The sequence below is a fragment of the Daldinia vernicosa genome (assembly GCF_022497035.1).
Source record: "Daldinia vernicosa strain CBS 139.73 unplaced genomic scaffold F5Y00scaffold_1, whole genome shotgun sequence".
Lineage (NCBI taxonomy): Eukaryota > Fungi > Ascomycota > Sordariomycetes > Xylariales > Hypoxylaceae > Daldinia > Daldinia vernicosa.
The window spans coordinates 847,535-869,427 of NW_025953917.1; the positions used below are offsets into that span (position 1 = coordinate 847,535).

At 44.7% G+C, this 21,893-nt stretch overlaps 8 protein-coding genes across 8 annotated transcripts; 5 read left to right on the forward strand and 3 right to left on the reverse strand.

The window, feature by feature from the left end:
- Positions 1-3,144: 3,144 nt before the first annotated feature.
- Positions 3,145-4,812, forward strand: F5Y00DRAFT_267511 (uncharacterized protein; the record flags this gene model as incomplete). Its single annotated transcript, XM_048012083.1, has 1 exon — positions 3,145-4,812. The coding sequence occupies one exon, from the start codon at positions 3,145-3,147 to the stop codon at positions 4,810-4,812; it is 1,668 nt and encodes a 555-aa protein (XP_047870231.1).
- A 483-nt stretch (positions 4,813-5,295) lies between these two features.
- F5Y00DRAFT_222785 (uncharacterized protein) lies at positions 5,296-6,175 on the forward strand. Its single transcript, XM_048005777.1, has one exon. The coding sequence runs from the start codon at positions 5,771-5,773 to the stop codon at positions 5,930-5,932; it is 162 nt and encodes a 53-aa protein (XP_047870232.1). The 5' UTR covers positions 5,296-5,770; the 3' UTR covers positions 5,933-6,175.
- Positions 6,176-6,508: 333 nt separating this feature from the next.
- F5Y00DRAFT_222787 (MFS general substrate transporter) lies at positions 6,509-9,305 on the forward strand. The gene is made up of 8 exons (XM_048005778.1): positions 6,509-7,405; positions 7,490-7,726; positions 7,800-7,907; positions 7,959-8,006; positions 8,090-8,221; positions 8,273-8,500; positions 8,564-8,775; positions 8,835-9,305. The coding sequence occupies exons 1-8, from the start codon at positions 7,232-7,234 to the stop codon at positions 9,241-9,243; spliced, it is 1,548 nt and encodes a 515-aa protein (XP_047870233.1). The 5' UTR covers positions 6,509-7,231; the 3' UTR covers positions 9,244-9,305.
- Positions 9,306-10,056: 751 nt separating this feature from the next.
- F5Y00DRAFT_222788 (uncharacterized protein) lies at positions 10,057-10,905 on the forward strand. The gene has a single exon (XM_048005779.1). The coding sequence runs from the start codon at positions 10,208-10,210 to the stop codon at positions 10,892-10,894; it is 687 nt and encodes a 228-aa protein (XP_047870234.1). The 5' UTR covers positions 10,057-10,207; the 3' UTR covers positions 10,895-10,905.
- A 649-nt stretch (positions 10,906-11,554) lies between these two features.
- F5Y00DRAFT_256799 (uncharacterized protein) lies at positions 11,555-13,221 on the reverse strand (the record flags this gene model as incomplete). The annotated part of the gene is made up of 5 exons (XM_048010469.1): positions 11,555-11,743; positions 11,813-12,228; positions 12,303-12,407; positions 12,480-12,703; positions 12,773-13,221. The coding sequence occupies 5 exons, from the start codon at positions 13,219-13,221 to the stop codon at positions 11,555-11,557; spliced, it is 1,383 nt and encodes a 460-aa protein (XP_047870235.1).
- A 467-nt stretch (positions 13,222-13,688) lies between these two features.
- On the reverse strand, positions 13,689-16,729 carry F5Y00DRAFT_267520 (glutamate carboxypeptidase; the record flags this gene model as incomplete). The annotated part of the gene is made up of 8 exons (XM_048012084.1): positions 15,245-16,729; positions 15,088-15,135; positions 14,855-14,911; positions 14,602-14,802; positions 14,470-14,544; positions 14,291-14,341; positions 13,878-14,226; positions 13,689-13,816 (listed from the first exon to the last, which is right to left on the reverse strand). The coding sequence occupies exons 1-8, from the start codon at positions 16,457-16,459 to the stop codon at positions 13,689-13,691; spliced, it is 2,124 nt and encodes a 707-aa protein (XP_047870236.1). The 5' UTR covers positions 16,460-16,729.
- An 86-nt stretch (positions 16,730-16,815) lies between these two features.
- F5Y00DRAFT_222793 (uncharacterized protein) lies at positions 16,816-18,254 on the reverse strand. Its single transcript, XM_048005780.1, has 3 exons — positions 18,023-18,254; positions 17,845-17,970; positions 16,816-17,794 (listed from the first exon to the last, which is right to left on the reverse strand). Exons 1-3 carry the CDS (start codon positions 18,068-18,070, stop codon positions 17,141-17,143), a joined length of 828 nt encoding a protein of 275 aa, XP_047870237.1. The 5' UTR covers positions 18,071-18,254; the 3' UTR covers positions 16,816-17,140.
- Positions 18,255-20,739: 2,485 nt separating this feature from the next.
- On the forward strand, positions 20,740-21,838 carry F5Y00DRAFT_222796 (like-Sm domain-containing protein). The gene is made up of 4 exons (XM_048005781.1): positions 20,740-20,866; positions 20,938-21,078; positions 21,136-21,186; positions 21,251-21,838. Exons 1-4 carry the CDS (start codon positions 20,864-20,866, stop codon positions 21,443-21,445), a joined length of 390 nt encoding a protein of 129 aa, XP_047870238.1. The 5' UTR covers positions 20,740-20,863; the 3' UTR covers positions 21,446-21,838.
- Positions 21,839-21,893: the final 55 nt, after the last annotated feature.

Consider the following 21,893-nt stretch of genomic DNA (forward strand, 5'->3'; position numbering starts at 1 on the left):
GAAACATTCCTATCCACCACGTTATGTCTTGGACTAATGTTAAGCGAATAGCGAAAGCAATAGGAATCCTTCCAAATCCTATTCATCTCCGTGCATTGCAAGTGACCGATACTCACATGAATGCATTTGCATAGCATAGTTATATAGATTTAACTGGCTACTTTCTATCTTAAAGTCTCTGGGTACTTCGCAACGAAGCCACACGAGAATCATCCCTGTCTACTGACGTCCGGTCAAGCTGAGAGGCGACCAGGTATACTAGTCAAAAACTCGAGATCGTCTCAGCCGCAGACGTGATACAACAGTCTTGGCAATATTGAATGGTAGTAAAGTCCAAGAATCCTTGGTTAAAATTACCCGGTTCCGGCAATCTGAATAGTTTCTAGGATGCAGGATTGGAACATGGAAATGCCATACGACCGGATCGATGACATCTATTGACAATCCAGTAGGTTTCTATTGGAGATAGGTATTCCATGTGAAAGATGAAATATTTCGGCATCGGAAGGATTATGGTTTGGGGATGTCCGGCCCCTATTAATGAGCCTATTGGAACTTCTAGTTTGTTAGTTACTCTAGTTAGGTAATACAAAATTAGGTCTTGTTTACTCAAGTATACGGTCTATTATCCTCTACTAAGCTAATGACAACCCGTGAGAAAACCATGATAGAATATCTTTTTTTTTCTGTTACATAAAAATTCTTAGATATCACAGGAATCATTATTGGCTTTGCATATTCCGGTGTCCCACCTTTTGCGCCTCCATGCACGGCAGCTTCATTCCATTCGGGGCTTAATAGGTGGGTCAAAACTGAAGCATAAACGAGGCGTTTACTGTTGCACTATAAGGATCGTCTTTCTCAGCTCGTGTTACCATTAGAAGCAAGGCGTGTTAGTTATACCTATCATGAGTCATTAAGTCTTAACTCACCCAGGTTTACTGTAGGTTATAAGCTAAAATATTTATGAGTTTTTGATATTATGACACGCAGATTTCTAATACCAAGCCTACCTAGGTCAAAACAAATACGCCATCGCAGATGCTAATTAAATTGCAAACCTCTTCCCACGCCACCGCCACCGGAGATCATACAGGTCTAGGCAAAGGGATTCAAAATAGCTCTATGAGGAATTGGCACTAATTTTTTTGACATGGCTAACACTGCAGGTGTCAATTATCGTGGTCATCTGAATTATATATTGAATCTCTACCGTTTGAGTCAACTTGGCTATGCAACAGAACCCGGTTGGCTTACAGTGCAGAGCTTGTTAAACCACGACAAGGGTCAGTTATCGACCGACATATGTGCGCTGTAGAACAGCTGGCTGGCCGTTTTCGTGTCTCCAAATATATATGCTGTGTCTCTCTAACGGTGCCGAGAACGTATGCTACCTGGTCCTCGGTTATGGCGTCCGAGGGAATGCTTGGCTATGGAATGAATCTATGTAATTCCAACTATTTGGTAATTTTAATCCTCCGTCGTGATACGACTGCGACGTCCGCAGACGACATATTGACAACTGATACCTGTAACACACCGGCTTGGCAATGATTGAAGAATTAGTCTCGACCCAGCCATAGCCCAGCCATTTTTTATTAGCTGGCCGCATGGCTTCGAGATGCCGCTTCCAAAAATAACTCCACTCAATCTCGTATCTAAGCATATACGAGGCATTGATAAGAATTTTGTTTTCCATCTAGAAGGGCTAGCGGAAGAATTATAAAACCTCTTCATTGGGGATCTATAGTATCTTGTTCTAGTTATGTATTTCACTACGAATAGCCCCTTTTCGTAGTCTACTCCGGTAGACACAGCTAAATAATCGTTATCCTCAAAGCCAACTTAGTCCTTATCTACCAATTAAGTTATTTCCCGTTAGGTGTCTCCATGAGGACACTTCAATCTTTATCGTGATTTAATGGAATATTGAATAAGTAGTCGGACCATATCTCATCGGGGGGTTGAGCGATTGCGAATATGACTTATCATTACCGTAGTCCCAAAACAAAACCTGGTCCTGAAAGCCACACGCTTGGTACTTTTTATGATACCAATCGTTAAGCCTGTATATCCCACCGTTATTTTTCTGCATGGTCTATGAGGAGACACGAGCATTGTGGGTTTTACCCGGATTATGGAAGTGCATATGTGTCAAAATGCATCTGCATGCATGAGACATCCATCCACTACCAAGTAATAATGCATGCTGCATAATGAAAATGTACCTTGATAAACCATATCGCCCCTATTCATAGTTGAGTAAAGGTCTACGCGTATTTGAACTAAGAACGGGCTCTACTACCTAATACTTTAAAGATCGCCATATGTAGTAGTTTAACTGATGATGTAAAACAATAAGCTAGGTTACTGAAGCTGGCTGCATGGCCTATGTCGTACGTGAAGCGCGTTTGTATCTAGGCTAGGTAAAATACCTACCTATCATACAATATTTCCGGCGAGTTGAACAAACAGGAAAGGCAAATAGGCGACCGACCTCTTCCTTAGAGAATAATATTTATGCGCAATGATACGCATCAACAGGAAATTCTTACACTTTTTATAAAGGGGTTTAGATTGTAGAGTAAGAGTGCGGCTTTGTGCCTCCCTTACCTAGAGCTAGGTGTGTCAGGTTATTATATGACTGATCGAATAGACTGTTAGGGTATAAGTGGAGCGAGTCAGGAACAGGCATAGATCCACGTAGTAAGGACATAAGGGACGCGTAGCACCCTCGAAAGAGGATAGAAAATTAGGTGTTAATAGATTCATCAGCTTCGCTGCTGCTTCTAACATCCATCTTCACGTATGACATGCATTAAGGGTTCTCTAACAAGGACCCCGGCCCCTGACGACTTATGTGACATGGTTATAAAGTAACAATACAATATTATAATACATTGCACATCCGCAGCATTGTCCTCCAACATTTCGCCTATTTGGTAACAATTTCATTGATTCATCAGGGTTCGGAAGGTTCTTATAAGCCAGCCAGCTCCCACGAAAACTGGCTGTTCCTAGCCCGCAAATCATAAGATTTACCTAGTAAGAATCATACCAACTTCCCTAAGTCTAGCCATCAATAACACCAGTCTCAACTCCCTAGTAGCAACATATCCTAAAATGAGAGAGATAAATAAAATTATGGTGGCCCCTTTACTTGACAGTGTGTTGGCTAATCCCGGCACTCTCAGGTTACCCTATGGCATTGCTGAGATAGATGCCAAGAGGCAGTGGGGAGCTTCCAAAGGTCAACTCCCACCACCTCTACTCGTCTCGGCAATCGAACACAAGGGTGCCCATATTAATATTATTCGCGACTTTGCCCAGGCGTTAGATGCCGTAAGGGTAAGATCTGGGAACGTTGCCAACAATGGACCCTGGATACAAGAATCTCCATTAGTAACAGCCGTTCGGGTAGGCCGAGTTAGCGTCCTTAATCTACTACTTAAGGATTATCAAGATCTACTCTCTTGGATGAGATTCGAAGACGAAGATACCAACCCGGAAACATTAGGTAGGCCACCTTTGTACCGACACTACTTGACTGCGATGCATCGTGCTATAGAATTCTTTGCTGCGGAGCAAGACCCTACACTTCGCCATAACATCGAAGAATGCGCCTTAACTCTTATTATTTTTGGGACTTACCTAGGTCCCCTCAAGCCAGAAGCTCAAGTTGCCCAAGACGGTAAAACCACGTTGCCACCTCGTTTCGTTCTTACCCCCAGCTTCTTGTCAGCAATAAATTCTGGAATGGATCGATATACCACTGCCGTAGTACATCGAACGCTAAATCTACCACCAGGAAATAATCACCGAGAAGCGCTTATCAATGATGGACTTGTCGAAATATTAGTTAAAGCAGCCCAGTCGGGAAGACACCCAACTCTCATCGGATTAATCGTTAACCAGGCATTTTCGACTGATGGCGAGATCCTTCCGTTCCCCTCAGACAGCAGAACGGCCTGGAATGCAAACCCCATCGCATTGGCGCTTACTTCTGGGGCTAGCCCACGAGACGCTGTCCAAATTTTGCAGATGCTAAAAACGCCACTCCTCCACCGCGCGGCCCGGAGGGGAGTGGCACCGTGGGAATATATAGTTCGGCTGCTAACAAATGCTAGCATAGTAACTGAGGCGGCGACAGGAGAGTGTTTGGAGTATTTCGTGGAGCACATGAATTACATCCAGACATTTCTTTTAGGAAATCGCTCACTGGATCCCGATCTCAATACACAAGTGCTAGAGCACTGTACTAATCTTGTGCAGCTTGCACTTCTGACTGGTAAAAGTTCCTTACTTAATTTTTTCTGGGCTGCTACACACATGACTGGTTTTGATACTCCAAGATGGTTGCGCCAAGCAATTCTCTGCGGCAATAGCGGAGCTGTCCAAGTTATTGTTGCTAGATGGATTGAACAAGGACAATCTTTAGAAACACTATTGCCTTCGGTTGAGTCGATATCGGGGATTCCCGGTACTGAAACTCCTCAAACAGCTTTGAACGACGCCGTTCGGGTTGGACACCTTTCAGCGGTAATTATACTGCTGAACGCGGGTGCTAATCCAAGCTCCGTTGACTCAGATCAATGGGCTAATCTCGCAAAGGAAGTGTACGATAGATATCATGATTTGAGTCGTTTTGATTTCATAAAACTATACTTTAGTTATGGATTTTTTGAATGGAATGCGGCGGTGGTAAGCGACGAGGAGATGGAAAATAATCAAGCCGTTGAACATTGTGTGAAACTAATCTATCAGGTTGCACAGCAATATTCTAAACGCGAGAAACCACCTTCTAAGAAGTAGTTACAACAGAAGTTGTTTAGTTTAGTTTATATTTAGTGAGAAGTGTTTTTTATGTTTGTTTGTTTAACATGTAGTTACACTAGGTTAAGGAGGTAGTCTTTGTTGGCATCTTTAATTCTAATAGCTAATTTTAGCTACAAGGCAAGACATAAAATAGGCAAGGATTCGCTTTGATCTGTGAAACAAAAGATTGATTTAATCACATGTGATTAGCCAGTGCACCAAGGTTCCATCAGAAAAATATGTCAACATTCCAAAGGTAACCCTGGAATGGAGAATGCGATGAAAGTCTCAATTGGAAGTTTCAGGAGATTCAATCTAAGAATTGCACCTCCGTACTCCACCCAACTCTGATGACGTCAGTGCTCGTTTGCTAAGCGGGACTCTTGAGACCCTTGCTGCCTCGGTATTTAATGATATCAATATCAACATGAGGTATGAACATAGAGAGGTGTAGCTTATACGGATATCATAATTACCAACCTCTTACTAAACTGCAATCTATTACAACAATCAACAATACAACAATTCATAACTATGGCTAAAGGAATTGAGACATCTGAATTAATATCAATTAAACTACCACCAAAGTTGCCATCGAAGCTTATCGATATCGAAGATCAGTTCAGTAATAGATCTTGGCGGTACTAATTTACGCGTGTATACAGTTACGTTAATAGGTTACCTTTAGGGTTTTGTTTCCCTTACCCGGCTTCTCAGGATGCCATCGACCATGGCATTTTAAAGACGTGGACGAAAGGATTTGATATCGACGATACTCCTAGGGCAATAAATTGTGAATACGGCGCATTCGATAACGCCCATCACGTATTGCCGCGGACGAAATACGACATATCCATCGACCAAGATTCCCCGCGGCCGGACGAACAGGCGTTCGAGAAGATGAGTGCGGGCCTGTGCCTCGGCGAGATCTTTCGACTAATCGCACTCGACCTTTATGAAAGTGGTCTCGTCTTCAAACGGGCACGATGCCGCAAAATTGAGAGAACCATATAAACTAAACACTGGCTTCTTATCGAGACTCGAGAATGACCCTATAGAGACATCACAGGCTCGACCAGAAAAATGTTTAAATATACCTAAAAATCACGCTAGATGATACAAGGGTAGCTCGTCGCTTGGCAGAAGTCATCGCGACTAGGGGCGCGAGGCTCTGCGCCTGCGGCATTGCGGCGATATGCCGAATGAAGGGTGTTACGTCAGGTCATGTCGCAGCGGATGGTACTGTCGCAAACAAGCATCCGACATTCAAGCAACGGTGGGCGCAGGCGCTTGGTGAGATTCTCGATTGGCCCGAAGATAGGTAAGAAGATCCACCCCCCCCCCCCCCCCCTATCGTCCTCACAAGTGCGGAAGATGGCAGCGGTATTGGTGCAGCAGTCATCTCGGCCATGACGCTATACCGAATCCATGGAGGTAGCACGGTTGGAATACAAGGATGATAATTTGGAATGGTTATCGTGGCACCGTGTTTATCCGTATCAACATTTGGGATTCTTGGGTCATGGTGTTATTACGCGATTCGAGTGGGAAGAAGATGATTTCAAATTTATCGGTGTTTAGATTCATATAGGATTAGGTACTTAACTCCGAAGCTCTCTATCAGGTAGGCCAACATAAAATATAGTAAGCAAATAGTAGCCGCCCAGATCTCTGGATCACACTACCAAATCACGCAGTATATACCCCAAAGATCTGGATCTCAACTCGGCATCCCCCCGCAAAATAGCTCCATCAAACTCGTGGGGAGAACAAGGATCCCCACAATCCCCACGAATACCAGCAAGAACACTGATATAGATGTCATGAGCACATAGCCAGGGGGGGGTTGCTTACATGGCAGTGAATGCCGACAATTCTGCCGACAGGATTGGCCTTTTGTCCCGCTCTTATCTGACTATACCAACTACGTATCATAGAAACTTGACTTCGCTAACCTCGGTGTAGAAGGATGGAAACCCCCCAATCATGGCCCTTTGTCGGGGGTCACTCGTCAAGGTACCTCATACGCCGTTCACTATAGCCCGCGATTTCCAGCATCCCCAGTGACCATGATTCATACCCATATGTTGTCTTAATGTCTATTGGATGATGTAATTCACTTACATCGCCAACCCCTTTATCGAGGGAGAACTTGGTCGGTTTCTCCTCCCCGCACACGCCATCAATGTGACCCGCGGAATCTTTCAGCGCGCCCGCGCAGTGCCTCTCGGTGGAATGTTCCGAGGGGCCAAGGGTCTTACCATTCATTGCTTTTACCTATAAGTGCTGAGCTGCTCGGTTTTATTGATTAGCTATCACGTTTCGACGCGTCTGGACTGTTCCCAACAACTTTATTCCCCCCCAAGACACCTGGATGTTCTCATAGTGCCAAGATTTAGGCACTTATCCGCTCACTATGGTATCTAACAATGAGATATCAGATTTTGGCAAAGTTGTCGTTGGACATCTCGAATATAGCACGGAGAAAGGGCCGCAAAATGAATCCGATCGCGCCGACGCCCTTGTTACGACTTCGGAGGCGACTCTGGAATCGTTCGCCGACCTGGACGAGAAGAAAATATTGAGAAAGGTCAAGACTCGTCTTCGTCTTCGTGATTATCAAGTTTATTTAACCTACCAAAGCTATATGTACTAACTCTAGTTTCTTATTCAGATGGACCTCCGCTTAATTCCAATGCTTACGATTCTATATTTATTATCTTTCCTAGATAGAGGAAACATTGGCAACGCGAAGATCGAGGGTCTCCAAGAAGATTTAAGAATGAGTTCCGACGAGTATAACTGGTGCTTAACAGTGTTTTTCTTCACCTATGCCGCATTCGAAGTACCAAGCAATCTGTTGTTAAAGAAGCTACGTCCTTCGAGATGGCTTCCACTTATCATGGTCGCGGTAAGTTAACATTGTTATCATGTATTCTTGTGTAATATTTTCATCAATTGCTAACTATCATTCATCGCTACAGTGGGGGATAGTGATGACATTGATGGGTATAGTAAGGAGTTACCATGGTTTGCTTGTTGCACGGTTGTTTCTTGGTGTAACTGAGGCTGGCTTATATCCCGGGTGTGCCGTAAGGACTTTATACCCAATTCCAGCCGATTAAAGCTAACGCGTTCTAAAGTATTATCTCACGATGTGGTATTGTCGCCACGAGATCCAACTTCGCCAGGTATGTTAACACGTCAAAGAGAGTTCCTAATCCATATAACAATGACGCCTACCCAGTGTTTCTCTTTACTAATATGTTCCTAGGCTCTGTTTTTCTCGGCGGCGTCAATAGCTGGTGCGTTTAGCGGGCTATTAGCTTTCGCTATCGCAAAGATGGATGGTGTTGGAAACCTCGAGGGCTGGCGTTGGATCTTCATCCTCGAAGGAATAGCGACTGTGAGTCAAGTCCTGTTTACTCAATATCAGCGACATAACTGACTTATCCAGATTCTTGTCGCCTTTCTCGCATTCTTTGTGCTGTACGATTTTCCCGAAACCGCCTCGTTCCTCACCGAGAAGGAACGGGAATTTGTCGTGTTTCGCTTGAAGTACCAGGGACAGCTACAAGGAATTGAAAGTCCGTACGTAGCCCAAGCAGAAGAGTTCGAGTGGAAATACGTTTTGGCAGCATTCAAAGACTGGCAGATATGGGTTAGCTTAATCGTTTATTGGGGTGTAAGCTTCTTTATTCTGCTCCCTGTCCCATCATTCCCAAAGACTAATCAACGCCACCAATAGGTTGTTTGCCCACTTTATGGCATCAGTCTCTTCCTCCCGACGATTATCAGAAATCTTGGATACTCCGCAAGTACTGCCCAGCTTATGACGGTCCCGATATATGTCACAGCGGCGATCTTAGCCGGCGTATTTGCTTTCCTATCGGACCGCGTAGGAAAGCGTAGTCCATTTATCATCACATTCTACTTACTGATGATCGTAGGGTTCGCAATGTAAGTTGAAGCTCAGATACAAGCAAATAAATATTCAAACTATGTCTAACTATTTCAAGGTGTGTATCTAGTACTAATCCACGAGTAATTTACGGGGGCGTCTTTGTGGTGGCCTGCGCCATTTATCCGGCATTCCCGGGTGTGGTCACTTGGCTCTCAAACAATTTAGCAGGCAGCTACAAACGTAGTGCTGGCATGGCCATTCAAATTGGCATTGGGAATCTAGGCGGAGCTATGGCATCGAACTTTTATCGACAGGGTGATTCTCCTCAGTACATTCTCGGACATGGCTTGGAGATGGGATTTATTAGTGTCGGCGTGATCGCCGCGGTAATTCTCGTTGCAGGATACACTTCCATCAACAAGAAACGAGATAGAATCATGCTCCAAGGAGGGGACAGTCAATTCACTGCTGGGGAACTATCCGCCCAGGGCGATAAAGCCGTCACGTTCCGATACATGATTTAGACCTTTAGGGAGAGTAGAGGAGAAGATAATCCGAGCCGGGAGAATGAAGTAGAATAATACCCTTATCGGTAACTAAGCAGGTTCTAAAGCCTACCTAGGTACCATTTCCTTTACTACCCTTTAAATAGAAAGTAGCAAAGGCTTCTATGTTGGACCTAACAACTAAACGCCCTTATTATAAGTGATTCTATAGCATTGTCTTAGCGTTTAAGAAAGAAATAGAAGACAAAGGAGCATGTCAACCCAAAGATAACAATGCAAGATGATAAAATTTATATCCACAAAGAGCCCAGAAACTATTGTTGATAATCCAGTAATAATAATCTTGTTTTTCCCCAAAATGCGAACATCTTATTGAATTGACTTGACTCACAGAACATTTGATAATACTATACAACTCTCTAATAGCACACCCAAAGGGTTAACATTTATCATTATGGCACACTCACCACTTCTACGAACTTTAACACGATTCACACTAGATACTAGGAGTGTAGCGTTGGTAAAGTATGAGCTGGCCCTCGAAGACGTTAGTACTAACCTACAACTACCACCCGACAAAACTAATTTTGACGAAACCCGATGGTCTGACCTCCGCAAAGATTACGAAAGTAAAAAGATGCGAGAGTCCAAAAAGAAATTACGTGAGCGGGAACTCACTACGATGATAAAGAGTGAATGTAAGCTTGTGCATACGGGAGAGCGTAGGTCGCAGCATTATAACAACCTACTTCAGATCGAGGGAAAGGTATTCCCCGTGAATACTCAAGCACTAAGAGCGACCTTGGTTAGGTCTGGACTTCTAGAATGGAGGCCCCCAGCAGCCTCGGAATGCTTATTATCTGAAAGCCCGCCTATTCAGTGTACATATGGCCAAGTCTGTGCAGCGGAAAGGGGTATCCTGGATAGGAGGCTGCTTCATTTCTATCTATCCCCGAAATACGTCCCGAAACCACATTTCAAGATGGAGAGGAAGAGGCTTCAAGCTAAGAGTGCCGAATTTGCAGCTTTCGTCGAAAAACAAACATCAGATCCGAGTAAACCTAGTTTGATACCACGTCCGGAGGATGAGTCGTCCGATGAAGGCCTCTTGACTGCGGACGAGTCGGAAGAAGATCTTCCCCCGAAGGGATCCAAAGCTAAACTTGGTAAACGGAAACCAGCCGTGAAAAATAAGAAGAAGCGCACAAGAAAGCCGCCGACATTCGTTAAGCTATATGATTGCAAAGCTCACGATCATGCTCATTTAAAATCGCAGGGAGTAAATTTGTATTCCTTGTTAATACAAAAGTTGCCTCGCGCGGAATCACCGGCAATGGAGCAAGTGAGTAGTAGAGCTACAATCAGCTGTAAACCTAAATCACCAACCCCCGTACTCGATGATGACGAACTTTGCACAGAGGCGCTCAGAATCCACGGCTGCATATTACCTATACAGCTCCCGCAGGACGATGTTGCTGAGGAAGAGCAACAATCTCCTACTCTTGAAGACGCACAAGAATACCGAACATGGAGAAACCAGACCAGACCATTCTTCAGCGAACGAGACCGGTATATGCAGAGCAGAATCTACCGCGAGGGCGTACGGGATAATAAGTTGATGCATGCTACTCAAGAACTGATGGCATTCTGGGCTAAAATAACTGCTTGATGGGAGTGGAGGATATTTGATATATCGGGCTCCATATACCCTATCCATTGCTTTTTTCAGGTATTGCATTGTCTTTTTCAGGTCTATAGATTAATCCCTTGTGTCTTCGAGCGTTTAAGAGAACCTTCTAGTATATTCTATATAAAGGTACCTAACTCCATTTTCCAATCACGTTCATGTATAAGAATTTGTGTACTTAATTCTTCTTCGTAAAATGTAATTGTCGAATATTCTTTTAATATTTCACTGTATACATGTATTTGTAAATTTTTATTTTAATCTACTCGTAAAGTAGTAGTAACGTAACTACTGAAGCTCAGTTTACATTGCGCACCCTTCAGGTCCCATGTCTCAGTCATCAAACCAATAATTATCAACATACAAGTAGTACTAAAAACACTTAGTACTAGAGACTTGAAGGACCAGGATCACTCTTCTATTAGGCAATCTTGAAAGCATAATATGATTATTATTAAAACTCTTCGTATTAGTTATCAAAGGCGTCAGCTAGGTGCCTACCTAGGCAGGTATTGCTCACCCAGGTGACGTCCCCATCTAAAGCTCGATCCCAGATCCTGAGCATAGCATCAAAGATTGGGTCACGGTGTCCCCGATGACTTAACCCTATCCTACACGATCCAAGTCAAATGACTAATCTATCTAGCTTTCTTCAAATTCGTCATAACTTCGGATCAAGCTTCGTTTCAACGGAACACGATAACCATTATCATCAATCGGGGTATCACTTTCATCTTCATAAAATTGTCCTTGTTCCCAGCTACCAATGAAGCCACTGCAATAGGCTCTGCCGAAATCGAACTTCGTTTTAATACGATCTCCACATTCCCACTATAACAGAAGTTAGCAATTGCATTTTACATCCTTGAGTAAGAATGAGAGGGGGAATAAATACTATACCTTTGAAGTAGGGGATAGGTCAAGCATACCGACATCGCCATCGATTTGTTCCCACTCCCAATTATGCGGTTCATACTCAGTATATAATGCTGGGGTAAGGACCCGCTCATACTCCGGGTGAGGATGTAAACGGTTATATTGCCAAGAGCTAACGAGGAACATCAACAAGGAGAACCCGAACCAGTGTCGATCTTCCATATCAGTAGCTGATACTTCGCTGGTAAAATAAAACTCCCATGGACAGTGAACGTCGTCAAGGCCTTCGCGTTCCCTAGCCTCAGCCATCTGGCGGCCGCGATGGTATAACACCATTATAAATCGTACGGCATGGTCCATAAGACTCCAGTTGTGTTTGTCAGGGTTGGGTGCCAAATAAACCCTTCTTCTCAGGTTCTGAATATCCGGAATTGCCAATGCTACAAGGACAGTCAGTAAAAATATCTTCCAGCTGGATCAAACATGGGAAGAAACAAAATATAATATTACGTACCAGGCTGCAATGTATTCCATACGGGATTTGACATATTGGGATGATGCCGTAAATAGTCATGGCGAAATTCGAGCCAAGGTTCCATGACAGCGGGTGATCGTATGACTGGATGAAATGTTAGTTACATCATTTGACCGGAGGTAAGAAACGAATAGGGGAACACTGGATGCTACTTACAATGCCTCAATGCTTCAACGCCCGTATTATTGATCGTTTCATCCTCGATGCCATAGTTATTTAGACCAATTAGGGTGAGAAATATTAGCGACTGCCGCTGAGTCGCGCGATGTAATACAGCTCTTTCCGGTCTAGGCACGTCATCACTCGGTGTCCGGCCGTCCAAGAATTCAAAAGGGTCCGTCAAAGCTGTATGTTGATGCTTTCGTGCAAATTGCGTCCAACTGCGATAATAAAGTTAGCTAATGTTACGCTCAAAAAGGAAGCCATTAGTAAATGATATAATTACTTACTAGGCATATGATTTGTGCTTGGAAATCCGGTATCTCATAACCCTAAAGAAGTTCATTCGAGAACAGTCATGACGGTATAAGTCCCCGACTGTATCCTCGTTTACATTTAGGTCAGATTCTCTTGGCCAGGGCCGCGTCCAAGTTCGGGCGATATCCATCATCCACCTTTTAAAGGGGATCCATGGCTCGCTTGGATCGGGAACACCCTCATTCCATTCCGGGTCGTCAACAGGAGGTCTAGATACCTCGTGGGGGATTCCTCTGATACGGAACCAACTGTCCGCTTCAACAAAGTCGAAATACCGACCTCTTGGTTCATATTCATCTACAAGAAATTTAAGGGGGCGTTGTCTTAAATTTCTATACTTGTTCGCCCAAAACTGCTGTAGCCTATGTCTCTGCTCACGGTTAGGCAGTTGCCGCGTTACTACTATGGGGGTTGACTGCATGATGAATCGGTTGATTTAATGTTATGAAGTACAAATGGTACCAAGTTTAAGCTGTTCTACAGTTGCAGAATCATAATCGAGGATTCCGAGTAATACGAAGCTTAAATAGAGGTGGTTCTCATCACTAACAGTATCCTCTAGCTTCTAACAACGTTTCGACCATGTCTTTGTTAAAACAATGCTTTTGATACTGTTCATTCCCAACTTCGTGTGGTTTAAATGGGGTTGTGACCACAAAGCTATTGTATATTAATAATATAAAGCAGTTGTTATAACATAGTAACATAACATTTAGTTTCCCTTTATTTTTGATCATCATACCCGTCTATTCATTTGCTACTGCTTGCAAAAGACCGAGTCTATAGTCATGATGTGCGCAAACACGACAAGATAGAATCCTATTCTATGATTTTATCTTATCTAGTTGGTTTATTGTAATAAGCTATAAACGCGACAATTAGGTTTATTTACGTCTTGATTATGTCTGTGGCTACTAAGATAGCCTTAGCAGTCTTCTGCACAAACTGAGCCGCAAGTGATATATTCCCGGCTGTAAGCGCCTCCGTTATCCCCGGAAATGTCGTTGCTGCGTAGCCTAGGTAATCACGAGGAATTAGTCTCAGCGGGTACCAGTCAGGAAAAGGTGGGAAACATACCAGTGTCAAGTCCTGGTGCAAAAATAAGATGTCGATAAAACTCGCGGTTGGGTAGACCACCCTGAGATACGAAGCCTCGCTGGAAGTCTCTAAACTTATGATTTACGAGGGTGAGAAGCTCGGAATCATTGGTTGAAATCGCCTGTTTCTCTTGGGCGTCTACCTCTGCTGCTGCAGACTTGAAGTCTTGTATAGCGCTCCGTAAAGTGGATGTATCCAAAGTTGACGTGGTTGAATTTACTAACGAGAGTAAATCTTCATAATAATTCTCCATCTGTATGCCGTAGTTGGGCAGGTCGAACTGTATCGCATCTTGACTTGCGAGGTTATAAGCTAAAAGTGTTACATACTAAAAAGATATCAGTCGGCGTTTCTTTCCATTCACAACAGTTTCAATAGAGAGGGCGTTATACTTGAGCCGTAGACTTGTGGACAGTAAATCCAGGATCTCCGAATGTCGACATCTGTAATATCTATCATCAGTATCGTGTGGTCAAGGTAGCCAATACGAATAAACATCAGGGAGCTCAGTTGCCACTAAACTAAATTTCCAGTGTTGGTCGCCAGCTCAAATCTCCCACAATACACTTACCCAATAATAAGAGTCAAAGTTACTATGGTAGTGGTAAATAGGATCCGTCGCACCCGGGCCTGAGCCTATATCAATCTAACCATAGTCAGCAGGAATCTCATACGTGGGTTATATCAAGATGATTACACTTACCGATCCAATCCCTCTGTGGACGAACGATGTATAATCACTGCCACTACCTAGCACACCGATAGAACCTTGAGTGTATTCCAACCAGACGTCGTACATGGTACGTGTGTCTTTCCACAGAACTTTCTTCATAACATCGGTAGCGATCTTATGAAGCTCTGGAGTCGCTTCTATATATGGCCAGGGTCCAGATGTGCCAACATCCTATTGCATATGAGTTAGAAGTTCGTAAAATTGCCCCCTGAGAGCTACTCACAACATTCAGATATGATACCGCTGTATCGGTAAGCCAGGGGATATATTCTTCAACCCACTGTAATAAATAATAAATAAATGTTAGTAACTGGAAAATTATCCTATTACTAGTTCAAGGAAATTTATACATTCATTGGGCAAAGATCCCCGGCTAGGTAGCCCAATTAAGTACCTAAGGTACTACCAGCCGATACGGGCGAATAAGGGGTAGAGGAAATTTCAAATGCTACAAACTTCAGTTGAACCCAAGAGACCATACTCTTCTCCATCCCACGACGCGATCTGTAAATGGTTAGTGGTTAGGCACACTTCAAATTGATGACTTAAGAGTCGTAGAAGAGCGAAAGGCCAAAGAAAGAGACCACGAATAGCCGCAGGAACCGTTACATACGACGATATTTCGTTTCGGCTTCCATCCCTGAGACAGAAGCTTGCCAAAAGCTTTAGAAAGCTCAACCAAAATGGCGGATCCGCTGTTTGGGTCAGCAGCACCGCCGACAATCCAGGCATCGCGATGGTTTCCTATCACAATCGTCTCATCTCCAACCGTGCCATTAATTACACCAATCGCGTTCCAGATCGGGGCATACGTATCCTCCATGAAATTCGACAAGCTAATTGTTGTGCCAGGCGCAGGGCCGGTACTATAAGACACGTTAAGCTTGCCCACCCAACCAGTGCGGTTTACCTCGCTACCAGTCGTCCCATGTCCATCGAGAGAGGCAAGGATTGGAATTGCGTTCGCATACGAAATTGGTATTGAGGGGATATCCGGGAGCACTTCTGGATGCTCCACGCGGGGAGAGCCTTCTTTCGAAGGGTAGCCCGGAGTAGTCGGGTCACCGGGATATGTCGAGAGAAACTGCACACTACCTCTTTGTACGCTAGAAGGGCTACGTGCTGGTCCATCCGGATAAGCCGCGTACCCATTAGCCTCGGTGATGTCCCCGTCTTCAGCGGTATCTGTAAAGATGATCACGCCTATCATACCTTTCTCCTGCGCATTTTTAACCTTTAACCCCCTAAAGGGGCCTCCGTACTGAGCAATAGCAATCTTGCCTTCCAAGGGCACCCCGAGTTCGACCAGCCTGTCAAAATCAACCTGCTGGCCACGTCCGACATAAACGAATTCGGCATCTACGCTACCGCTAGCCGAGTAGCCATGGAACGTGGGTATCGCGTCGGGATAGCCCGTCGTTTCATCCTGGCTTAACACGGCTTCCTCCAGAAACGGGCGATAGATACTCCCGTTAGAATACGTCAAACTTAGTGACTTGTTGACAGGATAGTTCAAGTAAACATCGTAGGAGACGACACTTGAGTTCCAGCCGTTTTCTTTCCAACGATCCGCCGTCCACTGGGCCATCGTCAAATTCTTTCCGGCTAGATGTGCGCCATGTGTGTAGTAGTAGGACCATTCTGATATGCTCGTATTGGATATTGAGTCTACCAGAATAGTTTCTTCTGGATTTAGAGGTTGTAATGGAGTAGTATCCCGTTCCCCTATCAAGCTTGAATGCATGCGTCGCTCGTGCATGCAAGCTTTAGTCCAAGTGAAGAGAGAAAACGTAATAAGAGCCTGGGCTTCGCCAATATGAGGCCACATCTTGGCGTTATCGTGGTGTGAATGGCAGTAATAAGGTATGCGATTGAACGATCAGTTTCAAAATAGCTTTCAATCTATGACTGGCTTTATAAACGTCTTAGGAGTTATAGTAAGCTTGACCTCGACCCCGCGGTGCTGAGCACATCGTAACATTGCCACCGCCAATCAGTGTAGATCGTGGATATGCCGGTTGACTCTTCTTACATGAAAACGGCGGTTCATTACGGGTCTAACCTGCGGGGGCCATGTGGTATTCTAGGTGATCTGCTTCGCACATCTCTTTATCCTCAAGCCATTAGATCATACACATTCGCTAAGCTACCCATTTGCGGCAGCTAGGTAGTATTGATACTGACTCTTAAAGTGTTCCCCCATTATATTATCTACCCTAGCAATTAGTAATTGACAATTGACAATACTGGTAAGTAGCAAAAGTACACGACGAACATTCGGAAACAATCCACATCTACACCTTGGTAACAAATGTAAACAAAAGAGATTGCCTATGCTTCATATTCTTGTGTCAATATTCATCATCCAAAATTCAAAAACCCAGGCGAGAAGTCGTTGTATCTCACCATGCAATGTGACACGACTGTCCAACTCCTTATTGATACAAACATAGTAAATATACCTGTTAAGGCTTGTCACCCCGGATTCACTAAATACCGTATTATTCCCTTAATCCTTTCTTCCCAGATGCTCATCAAGCGATGATCCCGTCGTCGACGACCCGTTTGGTGTGTAATACGGACACCCAGGAGTATATCTAAACCCATCAGCAACGAAGCGTGAATCGTTTGACCCCTCGTCGTAGGCTGGAAGCTCCTCGTCAAGATATGCATAATCTGGGAAAGCCGAAGTTGGGCAAGGAGGCGTCGGAATTATGTGCTGTTGTCTCCCGTGGACATATTCACGAGAACGGCCCTCTTCTGCTGCAACTAAATCGCCCACGACGCTGGCAGCTGCACGGAATTGCGCAATCTCCTGTTCCATTGTCGTAGAAAGGTTATCCTCATCTTCGTTTTCAGATCTATGCAGTTGTCTCATGACGGCCTCCTTTTCCTTTTCCTCAATCTCTTGACGTCTTACACTTTCACTTAGCCACCCAACTATCCTGGTTCCAATAGCCGCACGTCTGTTGGCCGAGGCATTACGGCGACACTGGCGACGAGCTTCTCGGGTTTGGCGTCGTCCGGCGCAGAAAATACGCTGACTCTTGCGAGATGCGGCAAAACAGCGCGTATAAACAGTGCTAATGAGTAGGGTAAGCAGGATAACTGTAACCACGATGTGAACGACCGGTGGAGGAGGTGGACCACGGTGTTCAAAATGCTTTATTTCATTAGTCGACGAGTCATATAATGGCTATAAAGGATACTTACAGGATCGTGGTGTGGATGCGGAGGCTTCCCTTCATGTGGTCTAAAACCTGGGGGTGGCGGTCGGTTATGGTGGTTCGGCATTGGCGGCGGTTCGGGTTTATCATCGCCAAACTTCTCGGTCGGCCGCTAAAAGGTCAGTATCGCGTTTCATATCATATGCTATTCCCTCGAAGCTTACCATGTCATTATTTGGTCCAGTACTTAATCTAAGGTTCTCCTGAGTCATGTCATCCTCTAGAATTTGATAACTCGGTGGTGAGTGGGCGTGTGGTGGTTGCTCTTCGTAGAACTCGTGAGGCGGAGGTGGAGGCGGTTGGTGAAAATGAGGGGGTTCATGATGAGGGGGTTCATGATGAGGAGGCCCATGAGGGGGAGGTCCATGAGGCGGTCCATGAGGAGGTCCATGAGGAGGTCCATGAGGAGGTCCATGAGGAGGTCCATGAGGAGGTTGATGATGAGGAGGGTGAGGGTGAGGTCGTGGGTGCGGACACGAGTGGTTCCCATGAGCGCCGCCGTCATGCGAAAACCAGTCAGGTCGATCGCCGTGATGAAATCGCCAGCCGAATCTATTCGGTCGACTACCAAAATGCCTTCCCCCTTCATGTCCATGTCCACCATAGAGAATACTAGCCATGTGTTTCGCACGCCTATACATCGTTTTCACAACGCATTTCAAACTATCGCAGCTCCAAAATGAGTGAAATTCGTCGGGGCTCTTGAAGTCATACTTTTCGGAAATATGTTGCACTTTAGAAGAAATTGCTTGTTCAAGTGCCGCATGTTGTCGCATCATCGATTTCAATTCAGCCAGCTCGTTGTCCAAAGGTGTTGAAGTTTCCTTGACCAAGTTTTCGTCAGGGACTGTAGCCGGGATAGGAGCCTCAGTAATAGATGCCGTGCCATTGATAAAAGAGATAGAAGGCGGTGCCATTTGTTGGAATTGAACAACAAATTTAACATCATGAGCTTCTTCGCCATCTAAAGAGATGACTTCGAAGGTCATCAGTTGACCCTGAAACTCATCTTCAAGATGTACACAATTAAAGGCCCAGTTGGCGAAAATGGTACTGCCATCCTCGGTAATGATAGGTCCAGACCCAGCACCATTTTCATCTTGCGCGAGCGATTGACCGCTAAGGGTCACATTTCCGTAACCGCACGGAGACGTCGACTCGAGGACATCAAGACGTAGAGTCTAAATAATATGGATTAGCTAACTGTTACTTTGCGGTACATTTTCGTAACGACTTACAGTTCCGTGATGATCAACTTCATCTGAAGGAGAGTTGATATCGAGGTTGATTAATGCATGTGGGACTTTGACTTCAAATGATGGTTAGTTACGAGTTAGAAGTACACGACAGATTTCATGATGCTTGATGAATTCTTACCCTCTTTTCTAGTTGGAAGAGCGGCTGCAAGCAGCGGTGCTAGCAGCCACTGGGCCTTCATATGGCCACGCATCGTGCGATTAGGCTCCCAGAAATGGTAGACGAGAATAGATAGAGCAAGATCGCCTTGGCATGACAAGACTACAAACTATCCACCCTCAACAATGGTGTTGAAGTGTAAGGAGAAACTTAAACGGCTGCCTAGACAAGCGGCCGTGAGGAATATGTAAGACGCCCGAGTCCTCCGTGGAGAGAGCCGCGCGGACATTCACTTTAGGAAATCCACCCGCGCTAGAAAACGTCAGGTAATTTTCAAGGGACGAAGCAAAGCGGGACGCCAAACTTATTGGATTTATCGGATTTATTGGACGAAAAGTAGTAAATACCCATCGAGACTACCAGCAATTCGCCGATGAAATGATAGAAGCTTTTAGTGCTGCCGTTCAGGAGGCTGTGTTAGTCTATGTAACTACTACTTGGTAGGGATGGTAAACCACATCCACCAATGAGCTGCAACTAGCTGACGAGTCCTTCTAACCCAGCTTGCACTTGGACCAGGATCAATGACGACCAAAATCGGGAGATGGATTCGTCAGTTTCGTACGCGCACACATAATAACCCTCCTAAAAGTCGGGCAAAAGATTAGGTGCATAATGTCCTATTAAAACAAGAGTAAAATAAATAAGAACCAAGTTCGTACACGTAAGTCGTAAATCGAACACTTATCGACGGGTGTAAGTTAGGTACCTAACCTATTTAAACCAACAATCAATTGAGGCCCTCAGAAATGGAAATACCAATCAAGTCTTATATATTTAATTAGTACTGCCACAATTTTTCCAACCAATCAGATACTTAGAATCGCCCCGCAGTTTGCGACTTTTCCCTTTACCACTCTATCGCATAACGTCTGCAAGAGGTGCAAATGGTATAGAAAGGTCATGCAAAACGAGCTCTATTCAATGATACTCATTATTAAAACTTTTACCCAAAGTTGAAGCAATTCAATTGATTTTACAAAAGATTCATCGGACGTGCGCTGAGGTGTGGCTAGCCAATCAGAGGCCATACTTTAGCTGTGGCGTCAGTTTTGCGCATGATCCCCCCTTCTCCCCCGTCCGCGGTTGAGCGGACGGGCAACGCAGCTAGTTGAGAATTCATATAAAAACGATAAAGACAACATCAGCTAAGATTAAAGTTAATTGATACCTTCCATAGGTAGGTAATCACATATTATATATGATAAGATGGATAAAGGGCATATAGCCCATCAATTTTTAAACGTACGTAGAAGCGGTTATTGTTTCAAGGCAAATCAATGATTTAAATGGTTTATGTAATAAGGTAATCCGTAGATGAGTTGATGTTGTGACCTTTCAGCTCAATCCGTGGCTGATTATTAAGTACCTAGGTATCTAAACATAAGGCTGACCTGGGATGTGGCACGTGTGGCTAACAACCTTGAAAGCTCCCCGATTGGACCCCACTAAATTCAAGCTTTCCAGCTCCCAGCATTTTGTCACCATATCATATCGCTAAATCACATCACCGAGCAAGAATTCCTGGTCGCGCAACTCTATTAACAGGTATTATACCATACAATATCCAAGAGTGCAATTCATTCAAGATGGTAATTATTATTATTTAATTCTCCACTTCCCGCAATTTGTCTACTTATGCGCTAATGCGAAAACATCCTAGTTGCCCCTCGGTCTCTTGAACGCGGCCCAAGGTCATCCTATGCTCGTAGAGCTTAAGAACGGAGAGACACTGAACGGACATTTAATACAATGCGACACGTGGATGAACTTGACGCTAAAGGAGGTCATACAGACGAGCCCAGTACGCGATCACATCTTCATCCTCCGACTAGTGTCATAGCTAATATCATAAAAATAGGAAGGAGATAAATTCGTCCGCCTACCCGAGGTATATATCAAAGGCAATAATGTAAGGCCCCCATCGCATATGTTAAAATCAAACTCCGAAATATGTACCTAATCGGACACAAAAGATCAAATACCTCCGAGTACCAGACGAGATCATCGACCTTGTGAAAGAGCAACAGCACGGCCAACAAGGTGGATTTAGAGGTGGCCGTGGTGGGCACGGCCAGCAGAGGGGAGACCACGGCGGTAGGGGCGGCGACAGAGGCAGCCGCGGCGGACGAGGCCAAGGAAGGGGTAGGGGTAGAGGCCGAGGAGCTTGAAGACAAACCGATAGTACGATACCAACGTGGAAAATATACCGGTGGCCAAGCCACTATCAAGGCTCCCGAACAGTAGCAGCATGAGGACGTATAACACGCCTCCAAGAAGCTAGCAGAGTTGGGCCACAGTGCCAGGATATAGTTCAGATGAAGATACCCAGCCCGCCGCGATGGTGTTGGCGCAAACAGTACACGTGTATTTGTTAAACTGCTGTGAACTCCCAACATAGGCCGCGGGAGACGCCATAGCGACAATCCAAGTACGCTCTGAGATGTACCTAAACTCCCAGCTATTATTCTAAGCTTCCGGACTCCTCATACCATGAATGTCTCGGTCGCATAACGTCCAACATATTAGATTGGAATATCTACCCGATAATAGGCACATATACCGACAGGTAAGCAGTACGATGCTTAATAGAACACCGATGATAAGGGTGAACATATA

Excerpts from the sequence above, each read along its gene's own strand:
- F5Y00DRAFT_222785 (XM_048005777.1), top strand. The coding sequence starts at position 5,771 with ATGAAAGTGGTCTCGTCTTCAAACGGGCACGATGCCGCAAAATTGAGA.
- F5Y00DRAFT_222787 (XM_048005778.1), top strand. The coding sequence starts at position 7,232 with ATGGTATCTAACAATGAGATATCAGATTTTGGCAAAGTTGTCGTTGGA. Across the intron at positions 7,727-7,799 it reads TTCCACTTATCATGGTCGCG|TGGGGGATAGTGATGACATT; the intron begins GTAAGTTAACAT and ends TCATCGCTACAG. Across the intron at positions 7,908-7,958 it reads GCTTATATCCCGGGTGTGCC|TATTATCTCACGATGTGGTA; the intron begins GTAAGGACTTTA and ends CGCGTTCTAAAG.
- F5Y00DRAFT_222788 (XM_048005779.1), top strand. The coding sequence starts at position 10,208 with ATGGAGAGGAAGAGGCTTCAAGCTAAGAGTGCCGAATTTGCAGCTTTC.
- F5Y00DRAFT_222793 (XM_048005780.1), bottom strand. The coding sequence starts at position 18,070 with ATGACTCAGGAGAACCTTAGATTAAGTACTGGACCAAATAATGACATG. Across the intron at positions 17,971-18,022 it reads CTGGACCAAATAATGACATG|CGGCCGACCGAGAAGTTTGG; the intron begins GTAAGCTTCGAG and ends CTGACCTTTTAG. Across the intron at positions 17,795-17,844 it reads CGCATCCACACCACGATCCT|CATTTTGAACACCGTGGTCC; the intron begins GTAAGTATCCTT and ends AATGAAATAAAG.
- F5Y00DRAFT_222796 (XM_048005781.1), top strand. Across the intron at positions 21,079-21,135 it reads AGGTCATACAGACGAGCCCA|GAAGGAGATAAATTCGTCCG; the intron begins GTACGCGATCAC and ends TCATAAAAATAG. Across the intron at positions 21,187-21,250 it reads TATATATCAAAGGCAATAAT|ATCAAATACCTCCGAGTACC; the intron begins GTAAGGCCCCCA and ends CGGACACAAAAG.